At 40.8% G+C, this 25,072-nt stretch overlaps 1 protein-coding gene across 6 annotated transcripts in view; it reads left to right on the top strand.

Moving 5' to 3' along the window:
- The window catches only part of plppr5b (phospholipid phosphatase related 5b), a 44,068-nt gene extending 20,707 nt beyond the window's left edge, over positions 1-23,361 (top strand). Inside the window, exons 4-9 of one of the 6 annotated variants that reach the window (XM_048976615.1) lie at positions 1,554-1,686; positions 6,095-6,345; positions 12,100-12,276; positions 20,809-20,943; positions 22,103-22,151; positions 22,524-23,361. In XM_048976615.1, coding sequence (XP_048832572.1) covers positions 1,554-1,686; positions 6,095-6,345; positions 12,100-12,276; positions 20,809-20,943; positions 22,103-22,151; positions 22,524-22,543 — 765 coding nt within the window. In that variant the 3' untranslated portion in view covers positions 22,544-23,361. Of the gene's footprint in view, positions 1-1,553; positions 1,687-6,094; positions 6,346-12,099; positions 12,277-20,808; positions 20,944-21,034; positions 21,160-22,102; positions 22,152-22,523 lie in introns of all 6 variants that reach the window. The other 5 variants (XM_048976613.1, XM_048976614.1, XM_048976612.1 and 2 more) reach the window with 5 other exon arrangements.
- Positions 23,362-25,072: the final 1,711 nt, after the last annotated feature.

Raw genomic sequence — 25,072 nt, 5'->3', positions numbered from 1 at the left:
TAGACAGCGGAACACTAGCAGAACACAGTCAGACATTGGGGCTCAGTCATGAATCAGAAGGTGACTAGACATAATTTATTGAAAAGGTTACTGGACTCGATTTATTAAGGGCTTTTTTTCTTTTAATGTAAAACCCTATTATCCTCCTGAAGACCCAGGCAACATTCTGTCTGGTCATTAGGAGTCAGTATCGACTTGACGGCACCTGATGTTACCTTTCCGTTTGCATCAAATATATCGAGACTTTCGACATGAAACGGCATTACAGTTCATGTAAAAATTTGCAGTAAGATTTACACAGATTGACACAATTGTTTATTCTTTGCAGAGTAACATGGATCATTTTATTGACCCCGTCGAACTTCCCAGCAACTACCACGAATAATCTGGCTACAGTCATAATTCTGGGCAGAATTCCTCCTTATTTCATGCTTAATTTCTGTACTTAAATACAGAACTGCATCTGAACCAAGCAAAATCAGTATTATCCAATCATTATATTCCTTAAGTTGTCATCCCGGAAAGCAGTTATATAAAAAGCTTAAAAATAAAAAAAAGTGTTATTCTGTAATCTTTTATGCAATGTGTTTTATTATGAAAAAGAATACTGATGGGGTCCAGTGTGTAAATCATCTATCCCATAATAAGTGTGTTCCGGACTGCCAGGTGACAGGTGCATGAATGATAGCTTGTCTGTATTGAAAATGCACTTAAACTTTTTTCACATTCTTTGCAATAGCAGTTGTGTCTAATGAGCTTTGTCCTCAGCCTAAATGTTGTGATTAATGTTTTTAAATGTGTGTGGGGTGTGGAGTCTGGGGGCGTCAGAAGTATGATGCTTTCAGGACTATTAGAAATCACTTGCGTTAAATGTGGTCATTTACTGATCTTACCTTCAGCTGCTTCCATTATTCAATGGGAAACCTGTATTTCATTAATTTGTGGAATGTAACATTTTATAGTAAAACAGATATCAGAGTTTACATTGTAGCTACCATTCCCAAGTCCAGGTTGATACCTTGGTGGCCATCAATGGAGGACACATTCATGTTGTTTATTTTTACCTGTGAAACAGCTCTTTTGTTTTCTTTTATTTTATAGTTGCCAGGTACTATGCAGAAGTACTTTATATGTAACACATTTCATGTCAAGAAGATTTAGAAAACATGAAACTATATTTTGAGTAAAATCACAAAGACTTGGAGAAGCTGTTGTAAGATGTTTCCACATTCACCACAAAACCTAAGTCAGGGGTCTTTGATAACAGACGGTGATTTTTTTAAAAGACAGACTCCACTCTCTGAGTATTTTTAACTGTCTCATGTCTACTTTTAAGCCTCAGAGTAACATGGTGCTAAATATGTAATTTAGGTAGATTTAACCTTTTGAAACTTTGTTCTCTTCTGTTACTCTTGGAAATGTATTATATTATACTGCATGTATTTATGCCTTTAGGCAATGACTTGTGTAAAAAATGAAATGCCTTACAATGGCTGTTTTTTTTTTTTTTTTTAATTGCAATGCCTGTTTTCTGTGTGTCTGTTTTTTTGCAGATAACAGTAACGGAGTCTGTCCTGTTCCTACTTCAGTACACTTCTAAAGACTTTGCCACTAGAGAGAAGACCGTCGTCACAGGAGACTGCTGTTACCTTAATCCACTCGTACGACGGACTGTCCGATTTCTGGGTAACTCTCCCCAATCTCTTATTTTATGTTATTCATTCATTCATTCTTATCGAAAGTCCCCCTTTTTAATATGCTACTGATACCTAAGTTAGCCTTTCACCTTCTCAATTCTTTTCTCTTCTTGTCCATTAACTTGTAATTAAAAGGGCTTGACCTGAAAAAGTATTGATTCTTTAAGGAAGTGAAAACAGTAACACTCTACTTGAGGTGGACAAACACTGGTAACACTATTTGGACAGCCTACAGGGCATTTGTAGCATTTCAACACCTTAGTTCAGATTCAAAAATTTAGCTGTTTCACTGTGTCTGTAGAATATACAGTATATGGAGTATATACAGAGTATATATATGGAGTATATGTAGCAATTCATGAATATACCTACATATTCCTAGAATAATTGAATTGAATTTGACTACTTATTCAGCTGATGTCATATAAATTGTTGAACCTTAATATGTTGCTGAAATGTTCAAAAATACTCTGTATACCCTCTTTAGGCAAAGTACGTTACCTAGATACTTAGTAGTAACTCATTTACTGCTGAAGTACAAATCAAGAACAAATATAATAGCTGTACTTGAGATAAATGATGCGTTACGATTCATTAACGATAAACAAACATGAGGTGTCACGTCTTACTCATGACTTCTTTCTTCGGTAGTTCCTTCAGTAGTAAAGGTCTACAGAATTAACAGATAAAGTAACAGACATGCTAATAGTATAATATTATGTTATTTGGGCCCCATCAAGTAAAGTATTACTGGGAGAACATGTGCAGGATGCTTCTCTCAGTTACTGGACCATTATTCCTTTCATTAGTAAAAAGATTATACTCCTTATCCCGTTAAAGGTGGAATTGCCCTTCACTATGACACAGACCCCTGGGGAAGTCCTGCGTTTTCCACACTTTGCCACCTATTTCACACAGCAGTGCAACAATATTTTCAGTCTATAAAATCCTGCATATCCTCTCATGTGAGCCCCAGTGTCGTCAGTGATTTGCTCCGTCTGTTACAGTTAACCTTCCATGCAGTGGTCCAGTGCTCACTCTGTCATTTGGTCTCCAGTCTTGTCTCCCTTACGTTTAAATGAGTTAGCATCACGTACAGTATGTTGTATTTTTTTGTACTAACACAACCTACAGCATGTATTTCTAAGGATGGGAATTATGTATATACACTCCGGGGCAATTTTAAGGTTTACAGTACCTAGCTAGAAATGGGTACGACTCTTATTTTTGCCTCCAGTGCTGCTTCAAAGGCAGAGGGGCTGTTCCTTCAAGGACGCCTTCCTGCCCACCAGCGTGCCACTGCGCTGTTAGCTTTAACACGTCTGCCCATTCTACTCTCACCTCTCTTATTAACAAGGTGATTTTGGCCACAGAAATTCCACTGACTGGACGCTTTTTGTTCAGCACATCATCCTCTAGAGGCAGTTTGCATGAAGGTTTCAGGTGGCTGTTTGAGATGCTGGGGTCACCATGTATGACACCAACAGTCATGCCACATTCAAAACTGCTAAAGTATCTTAGCTTATGTGCTGTTTATACGCACAATAACAAAATATCTTCACCCTGTCTGCATGCTGTATATATTCAGTTATATCCACGTCACTCCCTGTTTGGAGAAACAGGTTGTCTGTATGAGCAGGTTAACCAAATGACATGGCCACTGAATGCATATTAAAGGTATGCAGTATCTGAAATATAAGGAATCCATTTGCAAGTGCTAATGCTGCACTAATTTTAGCACATTATCTGTCTGTAATGTAAGTCTATTGTATTCTGTCATCAGGGAGTTTCGGGTTTGGACGACTACCAAGGTGTTTCTTTCGTGCTTTGAGGCAAGAAAATTTTCTTTGAAAGGTCTCAGGTCATATGGGAGTAGTTTGGTGGATAGAGGGGACATATTATGATAATATCATCTATCTGTGTATATAGAGCAAAGTGGATTTTTTAAAATCCGACAAATCACTGATCAAACACATCTTTCCCCTATTAAGAAAAGCTCGATTTTAATTACAATTGTTAGTCTTAGTTGAATATGTAGTATTCAAATAAAAAAATGACTCCCCCATTAGCCCCCTTTGGTTAATTGCTGTTATGATCAGAGTGTATTCTTACATTCCACAAATCAATCCTGAATTACAGGGACGCTTCAGAGTACTTCAGTCGTCATAAATCTTAGGGAAACAGTGACTGAGAGCTGGAGAGCGTTGAATGAACAGTTAAGCAATCAGACGCTGCTTTCACAGGATCAAGTGTGAATAGCACCAGAATTAGAACGTGCAATATGCTTTCTTCCGATGTGAGAAGTTGAGCGTAGCATGTGGCATGCTGTCGGATTGGTTTGTGATAGGAGCGATCGTGTTTACTGTGCATTATTATGTTATGATATTTGCATATTTTATTTGGCGAGAATTCACTTTTTGTCTCCTATTTTGTGTATTTTTGTTCCTGCGGGTAACGTGACAGCTAGCGGTTAGAAAATTGAATTCAACAGCCAACACTTTTAGGCATGGACAATAGTAACGCTATATTTGGGTCTGTGCTTATGTCTGAAAAGTTCTGGTTTCAAATCCTACGACTGGAAAAGTAATAGCATCACCCTTGAGCAAACCCTTAACCACAGCAGCCTCAGGTTTGTTGGATCATTGAGAAATAGTGCATACATAAATGACTGATGACCCAAAACTGATTTCCCCAAGGCATTCGCCCTTCAGACCAAGCTACAACAATTATGGCTGATAAAACATGCCTCAGTCAACTTTAATTTGAACCCTTTATAAGAAATGATCATGCCAGGCTTTCATGAAGGGAACGACTATGAAAAATATTCCACCTCAAAGCTTGTGTAAAATTTTCTGTCAATGAGTAATTTTCTAAATGTTATATATGGGTTCGAGTCCCAGAGTTTGCATGGTCTCCCCGTGTTGTCGGGGGGGGGGGGGGGGGGGTTTCCTGTAGGTTCTCTGGTTTCTCCCCACTTAGCATGTCCAAGAACATGCTAAGGAGATTAGTAGTTGCCAAATTGTCCGCAGGTGTGAATGTTTCTGTGCCTGGCGATGGTTTGAAACCCCTGACACCCCATAAAATATTGTATAGATGGATGGATGGATGGATGGGTGCAGACCCAACAAAACACATCAGCCAGGGATCTCTACTTGCAAGCCTATGGGGTGTGTCCTGCCTGTTAGATGCTCATCCTCAGCAGAAACTCAAAGGTTGTATGTTGGCTGTGGAAATGTTAAGAGAATTACTCTAGGAAATTCTGTTTGAGTTTGGGCTTAAAACTATAGAGGGGTTTGTGTATTGTGTGAATATTTCTGTATTTTTCTAACATTATTCACATTATAAAAATTTCTTTACATTTATTTACTTTTGTCCAAAGAGTAAACAAAAAAAGAGGTAAACAAAATATCAATTAGTAATCAAGTAAGTATGATTAATCTTACAAAACTATAGGCAAGCTTTAAATAATTTGTAGTATATTATCAACATTTATGCTAATTGTTAATACAAGGTTTAATTACATCAGAGGGACTTTTGGTTGGTTTCTTTGCATCATTGCTGACACACACCGTCTTGCCAAGACATTGGCTAAGCTGCTCTAGAAAGAACATATTTTAACTAATTTTAAACTGTATTTTTGATTGTATTTTTATGTCTAAGTCCTATGTCTCAGTACATTGTATTTAAACTGTGAGACTGTCAATGTTTAAATGTCTATAATATTCTTAACCTTATTCTGTTTATTACTGCTTCTTGCACTATGGTCACTGATTCTAACTTCTCGGCGTATGACTCATGGATCACATACACTGCCTGGCTAAAAAAATGTCAACGTTTGAATTTAAATCAGCAAGTACTTAAGAGCCAATGATCGGATCATTATTACAGCTCAGGAATAACGTGAAGTCGGCTGAGCACCTGAATCTACTGAATGGGCAGGTTATCCCATCAATGGATATTTTTCTTTCCTAGTGGCACGGGCATATAATGCCAAGATTCATCGGACTTGAACTGTTAAATAGTGGTTTAGGGAGCATGAGGAATCATTTTCACACATGAATTGGCCAGACAGTCTTGACTTTAACCCCGTTGAAAGTCTCTGAGATGATGAGCTGAAGACAGAGCGGTTCAACTCACCTGTCATGAATACAAGATTTTGACAAATTAACGCATATCTGGATGAAAATAATTGTTGCAAAAGCACGTGGAAACAATGCATTGACAAAGGGCCAGCCAGCCAAATATTACAGTGTGTGACTTTTCTTTGGCCAGATAGTGTATCTGAAGATGACTATAGTGATACTTTGACTTTGACTTGACTGGTCTAGTCCACAGTCATGTGATGTCATGGCAGATCATCAAGGTGGAATGAGAGTCTCCCTCTCCTCTGCCCTCAGGCGTGTACATCTTCGGCCTCTTCACCACGGACATCTTCGTGAACGCCGGCCAAGTGGTGACCGGCAACCTGGCTCCTCATTTCCTCACTGTGTGTAAGCCCAACTACACAGCGCTGGGCTGCCAGCATGCACTGCGCTTCATCAGCCACCAGGAGGCCTGCACGGGCAACGAGGAGGACGTGCTCCGCGCACGCAAGACCTTCCCCTCCAAGGAAGCCGCCCTGAGCGTCTACGCTGCGCTTTATCTCGCTGTGAGTAAGCCCACCTTGCAACTGCCAGCCTTCCCAAACTGTAAAGACTTCAGAAGCAGCATAATCAGTCTCCCAAGCCTGGATAAACCACATGGCCATTGGGGCCTGTGCCCAGGGGGCACCAAACAGAGTGACCCCCCCCCATAATCCCTCATGATTGTCTTCATCATGCAATATACAGGTACTGGGCAACTTAAGTCCTATCGAGTAACTTCCGATCGCATTTATGTCAGAGGTCCATAATAAATAATATGCACTGATGGCAGAATCCAGCGTAGTAATTATGTTGGTGGGTGTATCGCTTAGTGTAGCAGCTGCAGGCGAATGAGCAGCACTGCCGGCCGTATATTGACCCAGTGCCCATAATTAATTGTAATACAGTTTGCATACAGTAATGTCTATGTGATGGACAGCTACTATAAGCAGATATGATGCAGATGCAGTAGCTGCACTGTACCTTTATAAAAAGAAACTTACTGCACTGTACAATAAAACATTTCGTGCAGATTCTTCTTCTTCCCGTTGATGCTGCTTCGCGCATCTTTCGATTTCGTGGTGCAGTTCCTGGCTTGTTTTTCACGAGATTTAAGCACTATCTGTCTTTATTATAAAGTCTTGTCATTTTGTATTGGCGTTGTTGTTTGTTGTACTGTACTGTGTTTACTAAACATCTTGTTTGTACCCTGTAACTATTGAGAAACGCCCAAATTGTCTTGCGTTTGGTGGTCGAAATATGGCCCTCACTTTTCATATGCCACTCACTGGAAAGCCTGTGTACGTTTTCCCTGTATTATATGCAATTCTGAATTTTTCGTGACACCCATCTGCTGTTTGTGTCTGATGTGACGTCATGCGCACTGGTGCACAGGGCCACTTAATACTCTTAATCCAGCTCTGTAAGTACTTGTCTAATACCGACAGCTACGATCAATCTTTTATATCTTCCTTTACTCTGTATACTCTATGCACTTCGCTGTTACCGTTTTGTCAGCCTCCCTGCATGGTAATTACTTTATACTATTATAATTCATTGTCACACTATTATATAAGCATAAGGAAACAACAATTTTGTTTTTTCAATTCATCCTACTATTCTGCCAGCAGCAAACACCAACCTAAAGTACATTGCCGGAACCTCAGAGAGCTTTTGATTGGCTGTCTCCATTTCCGCAGCATTCAGCGAAGGTGGCGGTATCTGCAGCTACCTTTATTGAACTCGCGACGCATTCGCTCTGTCATTCAGCAAGTAGGCTGCTGTGAACACAGTTTCCAAAATGGAAGAAAATTTTGGGCCGTGTAGCTTCCAGTGAAAAGATTTTTCATGAGAGTCATCAGGGTCTTGCAGGGAATTTCCAGTTGGAGTTATTTTTGGACACGGATACAATGGCTGTTGCCGATGTTTGTTGCAGGATTCTAAGCCCAGTGACAAGAGGCCCTGTTGCATTTATTATAACATTATCCAGTTGATCCCTTTACCGTCAGAAATGTAAATTAAATGATGCTTTATTCTTGTATGAGTACAGGTACATTGGAAGGCTTCTTTTCATATAGCCCTTCTTTGAGATAATCACACACGCACACACACACACACACACACACACACAAAGTAAGAGCAAAGTTTGGGGCCTAAGTGCAGAGTCAGAGCATTTATTAGGAGCTTCTGGAACAATCTGGGATTAAGGGTCATGCTCAAGGAGCAAATGGCATCAGTCGAACCCGCAACTTTTCAGTCCGACCCTGCTGAGCTGCGTGCCTCCCCAAATGGGAGCCAGCTGAACTTTTATGAGGGAGAACATTGCAAAGGTTCTTTTGCGTACTTGCTGTTTACACCCCTAGCAATTTTAGCGTTTATGTTTCCGATCAGCATATCGTCTCATTCAAGGGCTATTTACAGTCTCTGCAAATCTTTCTGTATACCACATTGTAAAATCCACAGTTTCTTACTGTTTTTAGGGGTGACAGATGTTTAATACCCGGCTCAATGGAAGAGTTTCCAACTGGTTTTGGAACCCCGCAGATCTCTGGCTTGGAACACAAGGAGAAAGTAGGTTATTGTATCTCTGGAGATAATATCTGATATCAGAATTATCAGAGATTTTCATATCAGTCACAATTGATCTAAAAGGCTCACACGCTTATGATAGTCTGAGCAGAAGAAACCAGAATAATTTAAGTACATATGAAGAACAAAAGCAATTATTCTGTCTGCCTTGTATCTGATTCCATCATTCCAATTTTAAGGTATTATTTTCAGCCATGCCAAGATTTGCCAGCACTCTGCGAAAATACTCTTAATGTAGCTCTTCCAGTGGCTGCAGGATGGACTCTGTGGACGTGATTTTAGAAAGAGGACAAAAACTCCCAAAGAGAATTTCCGGCTTCTGCGTCAGAGCCTCCCAGGGTTCTGTGCGTACTGGGTTTGTTCAGTTTGCACCCAGAAGCCAATATTTACATGCACTACTTAGTCTGATCAACTCGACAGATCGCGGTTTATGTAGGTCAGGCAGATCAGGCACTGCATTCAGCCAGTACTTTGTTAAGCAGGGATGTTAATTACGATCGGTGATGCTATTCTCCTCTTATCATGGACAACAGCATTACCTGCTTGACCTCATGATTAATATTTAAAAGTCTAATTAATGTCTAAAATGGTTGTGCAGGCAAAATGTACTACAGTACAAACCCTATATACAAAGCGTTTGAAGTATTACACAATAATAGTAAAAACAATTAAATGAATTCTATTTACTGTTTCTTTTTTGATCATATATTGATAATGAACAATTCAGCGCATCACAGTACCCAGACGACATCTGATTACTTTTAAGCTAACATTGTTCGTGGTCTGCTGGAGAAATAAATGCTACAAAAAGATGGAGAATAATAACGGCCTCAGGCCTTCAGGGTTGCTGCCCCTGCTCTGTTTTCTCTTCTGCTTATACATGCTTCCTGTCTTGCATGGGATTTCCTTGGATGCTCTGATTTACACCACAGAGACGTGGAAATTGACCCAGGTTGTCCGAAGTGTGCACATGTGTGTGTACTCTGTGACTCTGTGTGTGTGTACTCTGTGACTCTGTGTGTGTGTACTCTGTGACTCTGTGACTCTGTGTGTGTGTACTCTGTGACTCTGTGTGTGTGTACTCTGTGACTCTGTGTGTGTGTACTCTGTGACAGCCTGGCATCCCATACAGGGAGCAGCCGGTCTTCTGCCTTTTCTTTTGGCTACACGACATACAGCACTGCGCAAAAGTCTGAGGCAGCCAAAAACAATTATGTTTAAATAACTGTCATGTTGGTGTAAAACTATGCTGTTACACCTAGCAAAGTGTGTCAGCTTCGCCATTTCAAAACCTCTGCTGAAATAACCCTGTATATTTCCAGCAACCATACAATACACCCATGTATGTTATGACCTGACTACTAGTCCACCTCATATATCTATTCAAAATCTCATTCACTTTTTTAACTAATTAAGTTAATCATTTAAGCGAGCTGGTAGTGAAATTTAATAAATACATAGAATGGTTCGGGTGCCACTGAGGAGAAGTTTGGGAACTGAAGCGGTGTTCGTCTAGCTATCCAGGTAGATATCAGTAACGTTTTGGAGAACAGAAGACATTTTTACAAGGATTTAAAGATGCAGCGTATGAAGCTTATTAAGTAGCAAAGGAAGATAGACATTGGCAATATAGTCAAATTACCTTCATGGGTACAACCAAGCCTGAATGATGAAGCGTTTCTTAGTCATAAGGGTACCCAGCTAGGTAGCGAACAAGGCTTGCAGGGTAGACAAATATCTTCTTGGGATGACAGTAGGCTCAGTCAGTTGAAGTAAATTCCCTGGAATTAATCAGACTTAGCGTGCTGTGGTGGTCCTACTAAAACAGATGTTTCTAATTTCTTACCATGATATACTTATCTTGAGAGCTGTGAAATGAAGGAGGGATGTAAGAGGATATAATGCAATGTAACAGTGCACACAAATAACAGGCCATATACATCAACTATTTTTATGATCTCATGCATGGAATATTCTGGAAAAAAAATCCTCAGACATACTGGCCTTTAGCATATGACATAGGTGGAATAAACTTTAGTCATTCCTTGATTTTATTTTAAACATTAACTGTTGTTATACATGTATAATAAGAGGATTTTTATTGTGTTTCATAATACTTCTCAAACCCCACATTGAACATTAAAATATCATTTACATTAAACAGCATCTTTATAAATAAGCAAGAAGAGCAGATCTTTTCTCCACGACACTTTTAATACTTGGATTTTCCTTATAAAAAACATTGACCCTTTGCGACTTCGCTTCTTCCGAACCTGCTGAGGAATTGATCTCCTTGAACAGCAGTGTCCCTTGGAGCACTGAAGATTACATCTCATGCTGCTTCTAAATTCTGAACATCAGATGTTGTCTGTAGACTTCGTCATGGGTAACGGTTGTCATTAGCTTGCCTGATTTAGAGCAGAGCATGGAATCTGATCTTTATTACTGTTATAAAATGGTTCCGAAACAAAAATATATTGAGGACAGAATGTCTTTTTAATGATAATCTCTCCATCCACCACTGAATATAACCCCTTGGTGACCTGTGAGGACTGGTCTATAGCATTTCTTTTTTGGATTTCAAGCGTATAATGAAGTTTATATTTGCATTAAGATTAAGGAGACCTTAAGGAGACTTCCTTTCTCATCTTTTATTTTTTTTTTCACTCTCACTTATTTGTTTTGAATGACGAACTATATTAAAAAGTCGAGCCATTTCCCACCCCCCCTTGTCCTGTCCAGGGTTGTGGGAGTCCACAGCCTGTCCTGAAGACAATGAGTGCAAGGCGGGACTGACCCAGGATTGGGTACTAACCCATTGCAGAGCAGAACCATCATTTCTTAAACAATATTATAAATTGCGTTGTATCAGCATTCTTCATAATAGTTTTCGTAACTATTAGTTACCAAAGTTTGGTTTGGTAACCCCACTTCTGCCCCTCGATTTGTTTTCATTGGCTATGCTAATTTGAGGTAGAATGTTGCGGTTTGCCCTCGACAAAAGGCCCCCAAGCAACATTCAGCCCTTGTTCCAAGTTTAAGGATAAATCGTGAGGGAGTGACAGGAGCCTAAATCACAGCTGGACGTATGGAGGCGTCAGGGTGCTGGAGCGGCCCCCCCCTGCACCTCGCACCCCCTTCCCTGCTGCCTGTTTGGACCGCCCCCCCCCTGCACCTCGCACCCCCTTCCCTGCTGCCTGTTTGGACCGCCCCCCCCCTGCACCTCGTACCCCCTTCCCTGCTGCCTGTTTGGACCGGCCCCCCAGAGGCACTTCATCTCTATTTTGTTCAGCCTTCCTGATTTAGCTTTACCATTATCAGCAGCTGCCCACCCCCCCGCCCTGCAGGCCCTCTGCCCCGTGGACTGCCACAAACAGTTTGGGGGGGGGGGGGTGATGGCATGGAGGGGCATGAATAATAAGAGTCAAGGCCACGTTCTCCTGCCTCTGGCCTGCTTTCACGTTCACGCCTAAACGAGTTGTGTCTTCAATGAAACAGAATTTGTAAATACTGGAAAAACATAATTTTTTTCTTGTTTTAGGTGATATTTCGTCTACATTTTTTCAGCTTTATCGGAGTTATTCGGCAGTCTTTATGGGAAAAGGGACTCCCTGCTTGAAAAAAACTTTAAAAGCAAGAGTTTTCTTCATCCTCTGTCTGTCTGTCTGTCTGTCTCTCTCTCTCTCCTCCAGATGTACATCAGCTGTACAGTGAAAGCCAAAGGAACGAGGTTAGCAAAGCCCGTCTTGTCCTTGGGGCTGATGTGCCTGGCCTTCCTGACGGGGTTGAACCGTGTGGCAGAGTACCGCAACCACTGGGCCGACGTCATTGCGGGGTTCATCGTCGGCCTGGCCATCGCCACCTTTCTGGTAGGGGCACCGGGCAGCACATGCACGCCTGCCAGGTAGTGGCGAAATGAGTAATATAAAAGTACATGTGAAATGCACACCCATCTTCCATTTGGTCTGCCATCTTTTAGTTCGAATTTAAATCTGGCAAATGCTGTGGAATAAGGTGCTGAGATCAAGCTATAGAGATGGACTAAGGAGCCTTAAATGATTGTTAAGGGATTAAAGTAATCAGTCACAAAAATGAGAAACTGAAGTATTCAGATATTTGCACGTGGGTGTATATTGTGTAAAATGACCCATTTTATAAATGGGTATTTGCTTTGAAGGTACTTAATTAGTTTGACCTTCCTGGAACCTTGAACCTTGGAACCAGACCACATTTAAGTTTTGGTACTACCTTGATTTTGGATTCACATTATGGAAATATTGTGTGCATACCATTGTGCTCTGTCTTGTTATTGTAGAATGTTCTGTTATTGTTGCACTGCTGCCCTTCCTGTCTGAACCAGTCTGGCTGTTCTAGTCTAGCCTCTCTCATTAACAAGGTGTTTTCAGCCACAGAGCGTCCAGATACTGGATGTTTTTCCTTTACTGCACGTTTCTCTGCAAACTCTAGGCACGGCCGAAATCCCAGGAAGGCAGCTATTTCTGAGTTTCTCAAGTCCTCACATTATACATGTGAAATTTGTTCTTTGTAATCCAGGATGGAGTTCAGACATCTCCGGAGTTGTATAAACGCTGCAGAGCATCACCTGCCGCCTGCTTAAAACTCTTCTTCTGTCGGCACTAGCTCTCGGCTGCAGCTATGTAGTGCCGAGTCCTTTCCTACTTTGGCCTTGTTTGCTGAACTCGAGACGAGTCCTTTGTGAGCCACTTATGAAGGGAGAGCAAGGAGACAGATTTCTATTCATCGCTTCTAGCAAGAAAAATTGGATAAGAATTCTAAGCCCTGTTGCACGGCCTGGCAGGAAACATTAGCGTGGGGGAATTGCTTTGCGCGGACGGAATTGCCGTGGTATCCATATATGCTCTTGCTGACAGCAACAGCATGTGTGTGTTCGAGGCATTATCCCTTTACCTGGTCCCCTAGCTCGAATCTGATTGGAGGAGTCGGCCGCTTCTCCCGTCTCCCTGGGCGACGTGAATGATGCTCAGGTCCTGGGAGGCGCCATTTGTGGAGGAAAGGTCATGGGTACAGAATATTCTTTAACACGCGAGCAAGCAAACCTCCTTTAGATAAAGTTGCTGGATATACTCCTGGATTACATCAGGTCGGTGTGGCCTCCCTTACGCCAAACTAAACAGCAAAGAGGGAAACGAAACATAATTACAATAGCAGACAAACAGGATAGAGCAGAACGAGAGGAGCTTTCCTGGTTTACTGTATAATAATGTCATCTCTGCTATGCTGTGCATGGGTGTGTTTGTCACATTCCGCTTGGGGGAAAGCGGGAGCAAGGGAAAGTGGTGATGATCCAGTGGTGATGATCCAGTGGTGATGATCCAGTGGTGATTATCCAGTGGTGATTATCCAGTGGTGATGAAATGCATGGGGCTCAGGAAGATGAGCGCAAACAGTATCAAGCCTGTCGTTCACGGGCACTGAGCGCCAGCGTGATCGTCTCACTAACTCTACAGTGTTTCAGTCTATATGTTTCCTAAACTGTAACATTTGCATAAATTAAGAGTCCATTCCAGTCAGACATATGCTATTATAATTACACACCCCCACACACAGCAGTCTATAGGAATATTTTATGAATTATGCTCATGACTAGTTATACAGGTTTACTTCTCATTACAAAGAGCAGCCTGCTACTCCAAACAAGTTGTGTGGCTGCAATTCATTGAATAAGGGATGCAGACTGGGTCAGTGGCTTGGTACTGTTCAGCTGAATGCTGTAGAGGGCAAGATGTGTGATTTTGAACGTCGTATGTTGGTGGGTGGCCCAGTATGGTGGCGTAGCACCATTTCACACCCCCAGGGTTGGGAGGTTGTGTCCTGTCTGTGGTCTGTGTGTGTGTGGGATTTGGATGTTCTCTCCATGTCTATGTGGATTTCCATCAGTTGACTGAGTTTCCTCTTAGAATCCAAAGACATGCAGTTAAGCTAATTGGCTTCTCTATATTGTTCATAGTGTTTGATGTCTGTGCCCTGTGATGGATCAGCATCCCAGTCAGCATCCCCTTAACTGGTACCCTGTTCTGCCTGGGATGGGTTCTGAGTCCCCAAAAACCATGTACTGGATAAACAGTTGGAATATAAATGGATCATGGATGATTGTTGGTGTCAGAGTTGGCGGTTCCAGAAATTCAGAAATTCAGAAAAGAGAGGTAAACAGAAAGCATCCAGTCCATGGCAGCCGTATGGCTGAAAACAGGAGGTCAGAGGACAATGGCCAGGCTGGTTCAGACTGTCTGAAGGGCCACACATGCAACAGCTACAGCCCAGTACTTTGGTATCCACACAATGTTTCCATACTGTGATTCCACGCCTCAAGATTAAGGCAGTTATGGAATGTAAAGACGGTCTGACCAGGTTCTAGGAGGAGCACATACTCATGAACTGATCACTGGGTATTACCTTCAAACCTTTTATCCATTTATAAAAGGGATCATTTTCTACATTCTATCTACACATATGTCTGTAACTTAAGCATTTCAAAACCTCACCTCAGTATTTGCAGCAACCATCCAACACAGAGGTCATGTTCATCAAACTGTCCAACTAGATATCAGTGACTTTTTAGAGTACGTAAGAATGTCCTGTTTGTTTTTATGTTACTCTAAATCTGCAGATGTTCTAATGTCAAATTGTGTTTTTTGATCTGAGCAGATATACAATTAAAACAGATAAAAAGCTTGAAACATTTCCTTTGACATACACACAGTTCCGCACAGTTCTGCAGAAGCATGAATATTTAAAAAAACTTTGGATATATTGAGATTTCTATTATTATTATAGTACTGTTGTTTGATTTGCACATATGCAATTTTATCATTTTTATTTCACAGTTTTAATAACAACACTTCTTACATGACTGTTAAAATCAGCTATGTTTCTAGAGAAAGGAATTATTCCATTTGCGAACTGCTTCTCTCATTTTCATAGTCAACTAGAGGAAAACAGGATCATGAAGATGCATCGCATGCAGTTACACAGGATTTGGCACTGGGGGATTGAGGACTGTACGGAAAACTAAAGAAATGTCCAAATTTTTTATCATACTGGTTAGGGAGCGTTTACACATTCCCTTTAGTTGCATTTCTTTTATGGAGGATATTAACTTTTAATTTCTCTACTCAATTTATTTGACTATTTTTCATTTGCAAAATAAAGACCCAACACCCATTATAATTGGGTTGCATCCTACTAAGTAATGAAATAACTCTCCGGCTTCTATTACCGCTTTGAAAGATCTCCAAAGCAGGTCAGTCAGAACGTTTCCTTAATGGTGCAGCAGTACAAACATTTACGTCTCTAATAAGCAGCCTGTTCCCAAAAGCCTTGATTTAGCCTTGTGGCTTATTTAGAGCCTGAATCTTTCCATTGTAATGGTTGCAGGTTGTCTAGCTATTGATCAAGATAATTACACTCTCTACTGTATGTTCTCTCTTTGCAGAACTTTATAGATTAGTAGTCTATAAATAGGGCTGCTTCCGTATTTGTGAAATAAAGTACCTTTTTTGTGGTAGTATTCTACACAATAATTTTTTTTCGCCTTATGAGCCTCTGATTCCATGGATCTAGAACAATCCTACAGATCTTCAAATGTTGCGTGAGTCGCATAGAGTGGTGTAGCTGGGAGCTCATTACAGCCCCTGAGATTTTATAACAGATCTGAATCGGGGGTGTCACCTGCCAACCCGGTGGGCCCCTGTGGATTTGGGCAGAGAAGCTGGTGCTGCTGTCGTTCACTTTTATGTGCAGGTCTTGTTGTAATGGGAAAACCGAGGAGAAAAGATCAAAGTTCCGGTGTACCTGGGAGCATGCCCCTGACTGTGGGATCGCTGCCTGAGAAGTATTGATTAAAATCAGGTAATGGGGTAACAATGATGCCTAAATGAATATATCCAATCAATAATCCTTATGAAAAGACTCCTGTGGTATACTGTGGTATACTGTGGTATGTACCTGGGAGCATGCCCCTGACTGTGGGATCGCTGCCTGAGAAGTATTGATTAAAATCAGGTAATGGGGTCACAAGGATGCCTAAATGAATATATCCAATCAATAATCCTTATGAAAAGACTCCTGTGGTATACTGAGGTATACTGTGGTATGCTGTGGTATGTACCTGGGTACCAGTGGATTCCATAATTCCGTGCTTTACAACTGCACCTGCACTGTGGATACTTTTTGTGCAATTCCATCCCGAACACTGTGTACAATGTAGCAAAAAAACAATGCAATTATTTGCAAATCATATAAACCCATATTTAGTTGAAAATAGAAGACAATATGTATTGTTTCATAACAATTCATAAAAGCGCTCGTTTTCCGTTTTTTCCATTTTGGATTTGAGCGCAAAGTGGGAAATTGGAAAACGACCCATTATCCGTTATTTGATTGTGGTTTTCGAAACAAATATTGAAAATATTATTTTTGGTTTTGAATGGAAAAACAAATGAATGAATCATACACGGATTCATAACAAATATGTGCTCAGTTTGAATTTGATACCAGCAACATATTTCAGAAAAGTTGAGACGAGGCAGCAGAAGAGTGGAAAAAGTTGTGTGATGCTAAAACAAAACACCTGGTTGAATATCTCACAATGAATTAAGTTCATTGGCAGTGGGTAAGTAAGATGATTGGGTCTCTGTGTAGTGAAGATGGGGAGGTTCCCTACTTTGTGAAAGACTGCATGGGCGAATAGCACAACAATTTAAGAATAATCTGTGATGGTTTTGGGTACATTAGTGCCCATGCCTTGGATAGCGTGCACATCTGGGAAGACACCATTAATGCTGAACGATATATACAAGTTTTGGAGCAACACATGCTGCCACCCAGGTGTCTGTTTCAGAGAAGGTCTTCTATATTTCAGCAAGACAATGCCAAGCCACATTCTGCTCCCATTACAACAGCATGGCTCCATAGTAAAGAGTGCTAGACCGGCCTGCCTGCAGTCCAGACCTGTCACCCACTGAAAACATTTGGCACATCATGAAATGAAAAATACAACAAAGTGAGCAGTTGAAATCCTATATCACGCAAGAATGGGACAACATTTCACTTTCAAAACCACAGCAACAGGTCCCCTCGGTTCCCGAACGTGTACAGAGTGCTGTTAAAAGAGGAGCTGATGCAACGCAGCAGTAAACACGCCCCTGTCCCGACTTTTTTGAAACGTGTTGTTCAAATTGAGCATATATTTAAAACAAAATTTCTCAGTTTCAATGTCTGATATGTTGTCTTTGTTCTATTCTCAATTAAATATGAGTTTATATGATTTATAAATCATTGTATTCTGTGTTTGTTTACATTTCACACAGCATCCCAACTATTTTGGAGATTATAGTAACAACGTGTTTTACAGTTATCTTTTCCTGCCCATAGTGCCTGAGTTTATGTGTTTATGCACCACAGCTCATTCTGGCCCATCATTTAGAATGTAATAAGAGATGTGCAATGATGACATTATTTTTCAATCTATTGGGACGACACATGAAGCAGATGTACATTTTTTGCAGCATAATTGCAGTTATGATGGACTGGCATCCCAACTTGGTTGTCCCCTGCCTCATACCCTTTGCATTCTGGGATAGGCTGCAGGCTAACAATGACCCCATATTAGATACGTAGTAATGGATGGGCAGGGTGACGACTGGATAAGAATAGCATGGAATGTGATTTTATTTGCTAGTGTAAATAAACTCTGAGAACTAGCATTCTGTGTGTCTTTGATGTGTCTGCTCATAATGTATTTATGAAATATGCTAAAATGCCGTCGCGTAAGGTCTGTCTGAATAATGTTGGATTGTTTTAGTTTGGAGAAATTGGCCAAATTTGGCAAATTAATCGTGGTGCCTCCTTGAAAGTAGCTACCATTGATAGGATAGTTGGTTATTTTTCTCTGTAGTATTATAAAAATGGATTTGAAAGCCCAGGAGAAGCAGAAGCCAGAGAAACAAAGGTGCATAGAGCTATTCCAAAAAAATGTGTAGTATTTTTACAAACGTGAAAATATCTATATTTTGCTTGTGAATGTTGACTTTTTGTTATTTTTGGCTGCCAATGCATTCTGCCTTTATTTTCAGCCCTTAGTGCTGCATCGTAAACAAACTCCACATGTTCTGGGCACGTCAAAGCCACCTCCCAGCGTCTGTGTGACCCCTGAACTTTGCATCCATCATCACCTCCACTCCGTCCCACGTGTCAGCCAGCAGCCCAGACGTGGCGTCAACAAACTCCTCTCTTGGAAAAAAGCCTTAGAATGCTTAACCTTGTGTTACAGAGAGTTTAATCAGTCATGTCAGAATCAGCTCTGTGAAAGTGTAGGAAACTATGTGTTCATATCATGTCTGTGTTCGTATCATAACCTTTCAGCATATACAAGGTTCGAGGTTTTTTATTGTCAGGTATATATTTGCCTATAGATAATATCGCCATATAAATAAAAGACAAGGAGTCAACTAGGCATGAGTGCAGCTAGGCTGAGCTTACAATGAATGCCCAGGTAGAAGAGTGAGCAGCGTTGGAGCAGGAGCTACACAATAAATTCTATTAAAGCGATAAATTAATAAGACTATACAAGGGACAAAAGTGCAACATAAGAACATTCAGGGAACAAAATGAGGCATCAGGTATGTGTAGGAATTCATGGAACAAATCGTTTCTCGAAATGCAGTGTCTGTGGATAAATAACAGTAAAAGGAATGGAAATAACATCGCCATGGATAACTGGACAAAGCCTTTAAGTGTAAGAAGTGCAGTGGCGGTAGAACCTTGAGTATAGTGTCGGAGTGTCAGCTGAAGCGTAATATTTTGTGCAACTACTGATGGCATTTTATATTTGTTATCTCTGAAACGAACATTTTATATTTATCTTTAAACAACATTTATTTATCTCTAAAACTAACATTTTATATTTGTTATCTCTAAAATTAACATTTTATATTTGTTATCTCTGAAACGAACATTTAATATTTATCTCTAAAATTAACATTTCATATTTGTTATCTCTAAAACGAACATTTTATATTTGTTATCTCTAAAATTTACATTTTATATTTGTTATCTCTAAAACATACAATACCACGGTTACATTTCCACGTTACTCCGACTGGCTATAAAATACAACGCCATAAGCCGTGAAATTTGCTCTCATAGCTATTTTAACAATTTAGTATAAACTATACTGTACTTGTACTGATTCAGGCAACACTGACACCTAATACCTATTGTTTTATTTGCTTTTCCAGGCCTAATGTCCAGCCTGGAATTATACAGTGACATTATAACATTGCCAGTATTAAAATGTTAATAATATACATTATAATGGTAAATGTAGGCATTTTTTTCCTTTGCAGTTATTCTGTCTACATGTCTGTTCTGAGGCAACAGCCAGTCAGACGTTGATGAAATATTTCTCCTGTTGCTCCTTCCATTCTCTCTGTCCTTGGCTTTTAAGATTTATTATCATGAGCTTCTTTCATCATTTTATTCTTAACTTGCCCACTAGGCAAAGCGATGTTTGCTCCCTCCATCTCCATCCGAGCCTGAATCTCCAACAGCCTTCAGTTATTTGTAACAGAGTAATTACCCATTTTTCACACCGGAGTGTGTTTTGTTAAACGTGTCCTGTCAGGTGGGCTTTGGAGTCTCCCTAAAGTGTGATTTTTTTTTGTTGCACTTTTTCTATGCTGTCAGTCCCATCGCCTCACCTGAACTGGCCCCAAGGTTGCTCTGGTTTAGTGGTTTTTCATACTTACATACTTCCTGAGACAGCTGGGATATTGGTTCTGGATTTGGACTAGTGACCACCCTCAAGGTTGCTTGGTCATTTTGTTTAGCACTCTCATGCTGTGCCCATGGGAAACAAACTTTATATGAATTTCTTTAGTCAGATGTCCAGCTGTGTGAGAGATTAAAATGGAAACAATATCCAAAGCCTCACATTTCAGGGTCCATTATAGTAACTAGCCAGCATCTTTGTCAACTGACTAGACGACAGTTGGTTATGCTTAATAGCATGATAAGCCATTTAGTTCCTTTATACAATAATGTTAGGAGACTTCCCATTTCCTTGGCCTAAATGTGCCTGTGTGTGACATTTCGAGATTGTGTTTATAAATAGAGAGCCTGCGGAAATCAAAGCTGTTAAAATATCTTTGGATGAATTCATTTGCATTTTACATTTCTCTTCATTTATGGGGCCACAGCCAGAAGCACGTCCATCAGCTTGGGTATCGGCATCAGCTGGAAAGGCTGCATCAGTGAAGGAAATGCTCCATTCATGCTTCAAATGCCTCAGTTAGGTCCCAGAAGGTCTGAGGTACTGGCTGACCAGAAAACTTTTTTTTTTTTCCCCCTGTCTGTCAAAGGTGGTTTGTGTTGTGCACAACTTCAAGGGCAAACTCTTGTCGAACGAAACCCTGGAGAAGGATACACCGCCCAGCCCTCCCATGACCAGCCTTCCTAGAGTAGAGAGCCCCCTGCAGAAATACATAGCCTCACAGGTACTGCTTAACGCGCCGTCTCCATGCGGCCAGGCCAACCGGAGGTTTGTGGAGTGCTTACGGTCATTGATGTGATGAATATGCCCTTCAGGTGGCAGAACTTAGGGAGGTGGAGGCTGTCCCCGCTACCGCTCTCAAATCACGCGTCGTCAGGTTCTTTAGCTGGATCACGGGGATGAGTCGCTTCGAGCACCTGCATCACACAAGGCAATAAACGTACGCACACCTGTGTGGAGTGATGCTGCCCGCCAAATCTCTGGATTGCTCGCGGTTGACGGCGAGCAACCTAAGCAAATCAAACGTAGGCGATAATTTTGAGGTAAATTGTCAACATGCACTTCTTGTTACGCCGGGCCGTCCGGAGTATTTGGCAGAGGGTGTTACTCAAGCTTCTGGCTTGTTTGCTTGTTTACGCAAAACAGCATGTGCTCATGACTGTTTGTCAAAGATCCGCCAGTTCGGGCTTTGATGCACTGCTGTAAATGAAACGGTGACTTACTGTAAATCCAGGTCCCTCACTTGACAGGGCATTGTGTAAGTATTTGCTTTTTTAGAAAGCGTTTTGAGAGGTTTCTGTGTGCATTTGTTTAATCAAAAATTAAGTAATTTACCAGTCTGTTAGCTGAATGCGGTTTTGTGCTTAAGTTTTGAATGTCTGAATTGCATGGTGTTGAAATCTTTTCGACCTGTTTTGAAATGTTATTTGAAGTGTTTTTCACATTCCTTTGTTTTGACCAACTGCCAACGCGTGCGTTTTTTCTAAATAAGCAGCAAATCATACTTCCGTAAGTCTTTTGCATTGCATTATGGTTGTCACTCTTTTACTGTACCGTGGCAACCAAGCAAACAGTGGTCTCAAAAATCCCTCAAGATTAAGATGATGTTCACTGCTTTCATATCTCTGTAACATGACACCGTCACTCTGAGAAAGGACGGTTAAACTCAGTTGTTTCAAATTCAGATGAATGGTGTCAGACTGGATAAAATATGTAATTTCATGTCACCGCAGAGACATTTGCTTCAGTAATTTTGCCTAACATAATGTTACAAAATCTTTACCTGTTTGATCATGGACAGTCATGGACACCCATCTGCAGAAACCGACATAAATACCATATTTGCGGTGCTCTGTATCTCACCTGGGGTCCTTTGGTTTCAGATTTGGGGAGCAGACAAGGGTTATATGGCAGTAGAGCAGGATTACCAAGGTAGCACAAAGATATTTCTGCCTGCAATGCTTGGCTGCTTCTCTAACCGCGATGAAGCCATCCAAGCCTACGGCGTTACACTTACAGTGGCTGGTTTTGCCTGCTTAAGGATGAAGGAGAGGACACTGCACTGCACATCCATCTCCACAGCTGCTTAAATGCACAGCATCCTGTATTATCATTGTTTTTTTTAATTTGATTTACACATAAATGCTCATATAAATAATATTTGACAAAAAGAGAAACATGGCTAACCTTTCATCCATCAGCATGGTCTAAGCATCCGACATTGCAGGAGAAAAGTGATTAATCGCTCCTGTTAATTCTGTTAAGGGTTTGATATGTTTTTTTTCCTCTTTTTCTGCCTCTCAGAATCACATCGCCTTCGCTGAGGTCACATGACACTGAAGCGGCCATTTGCCAGACACATTGGTCGTCATCCTTCTTTACCGTCCAGCCATCGTAGTTCAATACCTGTTTTCACATCTTATTTGAAGACCCCCAAAGCCCTGACAGTCCTAATGGAAATATTGGGAGGCATAAACAAGACTGTCCTTCCACCCACCAACCCAGTTTGCCGTTACGTATTTCCCAGGCTAGACTTGAAACAGAGAAATTAAAAAGAAGGTTTTGTATGAACCTTGTAGCTGCTGAAGCCTACACCTTCTGATCCTTTGGCAAAATGTATAAAACGATGTGTCTTACAGTCAGAAAGAGACTAAATATTTTATCGGTATTTATTTTGCTGTTTGTTCCTTTTTATTAAAAGAATTTGTATATTCGTTTAGACAAAGACAGAAAACTAATTGTTTTTGTAGCAGAAGAGAATAAGCCAGGTGTTTAGGTGATTCTTCTCTTTTAAGATGGTAACGCATCACAAGCTGGGTCTCCTGTGTTTCTGCTGCACTGCAAACCTCACATGTCCATGTAAACAATTATGGAAATAAAGTTAATAAATGACACTGAATTATTCATTTGGGTCTAGTACTCTGGGAAATCTGTACCATTAGGACTTTTAAGCAGGTGTTACAAAGTGTTTTAGCATGATCACTAGGAGTGAAATGTGTGTGTGCATCTTCCGTGTATAAATTGTTGGAGTTGGAAAACAAGTTGAGCTGCAGACATGCTTTCTGCCACTGCTTCTTCTTGATGGACCTTCATCAGGAGGAGTTCATGGGAAACGCGTGGGAAGTCCTCTGCTGTGGCAGAACATAAAGGACGAGGTCATTTATTAAACCCTCCTGTGCTTATTTCGGTAGCTTTGGTATTAAAACCCAGGGCACTGGAGTCCCGTTTGGTTTAGATGTGAAGAATGAGAATGTGAGCCTGGTTAGATGCTTCTCCGTTCCATAGCTGTCATACTTGGGCTTTTGTGGCTGACCTGGGAGGGCTGCAGTGTTTGTGGATTTTTCTCAGTTACCTAACAGCCTTGGCACCAAAAGTGATTGACAGATGAGTTCAGTTGTGTACCGGAATACACTGTTAACCTTCAGAACTATGGCTGAAGACCCAGAGTCTAAATAACGCTTAATGGAAGCATTCATTTTTTATTTCTTAATATGTATTGTTTTATTAAGTTAATATACTAACAGTGTAAATCTAACTCTTTTTATATAGCACTGTGAGCTCGCAATATGTCATAATTCTAGGATTAAGGTACTATTAAAATACATAAATAAAGTCTACATCAGCGGTTCTCATACTCGGTCCTCGGGCCCCACTGCCCTGCTTGTTTTCCAGCTATCCCTGCCCTACACACTGCTGATTACCTGGATCAGGTGTGTTCAGTCAATCAGAAGCTGAAAGACAGCTGGTACTTGTGTGTGGGGCAGGGATAGCTGGAAAACAAGCAGGGCAGTGGGGCCAGAGGACCGAGTTTGAGAACCACTGGTCTATATTCACAGATATAAAATGATATTAAATTACAAATTAGTTTTTAGTTTTTTAACTAAATGTCTTACTCATGGGATTTCTGCAGAGATGCCTTTCAGCTGGCCTCATTTATTCCTGAAGGGCCAGGAGTACTTATCAGGGGCAGCTAGACATCGCTAACTGAACTGTCATCGGGCATGGGTGATTAGTTGCCGTAGCAACTAAACCACACTTAATTGCACCTCTATGGTCAAGAATTCCCCTCTGGGATCAAAATAAATTAATCTAAGCTAATGTAATGATTTCTGTCTATATTTCAGAGACTAAAAAGCCACGGGGGTAGGGGGGGGGGGGGGGGTGTAAGGGGGGCAATGCTACCTCAGATAGACAACCCTGCCCCCTCAACGAAGATAAAGGCCTTGTTTTAATTATATTTCAAATTTTCTTTTTAAAATACTAATATATAATTCAGCCCAGCATAATTTGCTGTAACCAAAGTCATGTTCTTGCCAATATTTTCAAATCCACACCAATCCCCTTGATTGGTTGTCTGGGTCAGTGTCAGATAACTAATGTAGGGTAAGCTTGTAGGGTTGCGTTGTGTATGGTGGGCTCCGAGTTGGCGATTTTCCCATGGTATTTCCAGAAGGTAGCTTGCTTATATTGTGAACTAGCTTTTGACAAGCAAAACAAAAATGGATTCTAAAAAAGTACAAGAGGGGACCCTGGAACTAGCATATCAAACAGCCTCTCAAGTTAACACAGACAATGTAAAATGAATTATTTTGGGAGAGCAGTCGCTCATGTCTATGTGTTTTAGGTTGGTAAGTGCTGTTGAATCTGTGGAAATCAAGTTCAGACAGCCTCTGTTATGCAATGATGAGGATGGTACATGTTTCCTAGAATTTGTTAATCTAGTAATGTGTATGTGTGTGTGTGTGTGGTCCAGGTATATATTACATTACATTTTTTTGGCCCTAAAAGGGGAAATTCAGTTTTATTCAAATCTCTGACGGCAATTAAAAACTGTAAAATACAAAAACATTTTC

The sequence above is a fragment of the Brienomyrus brachyistius genome, chromosome 15 (assembly GCF_023856365.1).
Source record: "Brienomyrus brachyistius isolate T26 chromosome 15, BBRACH_0.4, whole genome shotgun sequence".
NCBI classification, from domain to species: domain Eukaryota; kingdom Metazoa; phylum Chordata; class Actinopteri; order Osteoglossiformes; family Mormyridae; genus Brienomyrus; species Brienomyrus brachyistius.
Note: the sequence above shows the minus strand (reverse complement) of the source record. Positions and strands in the feature narration are given on the sequence as shown.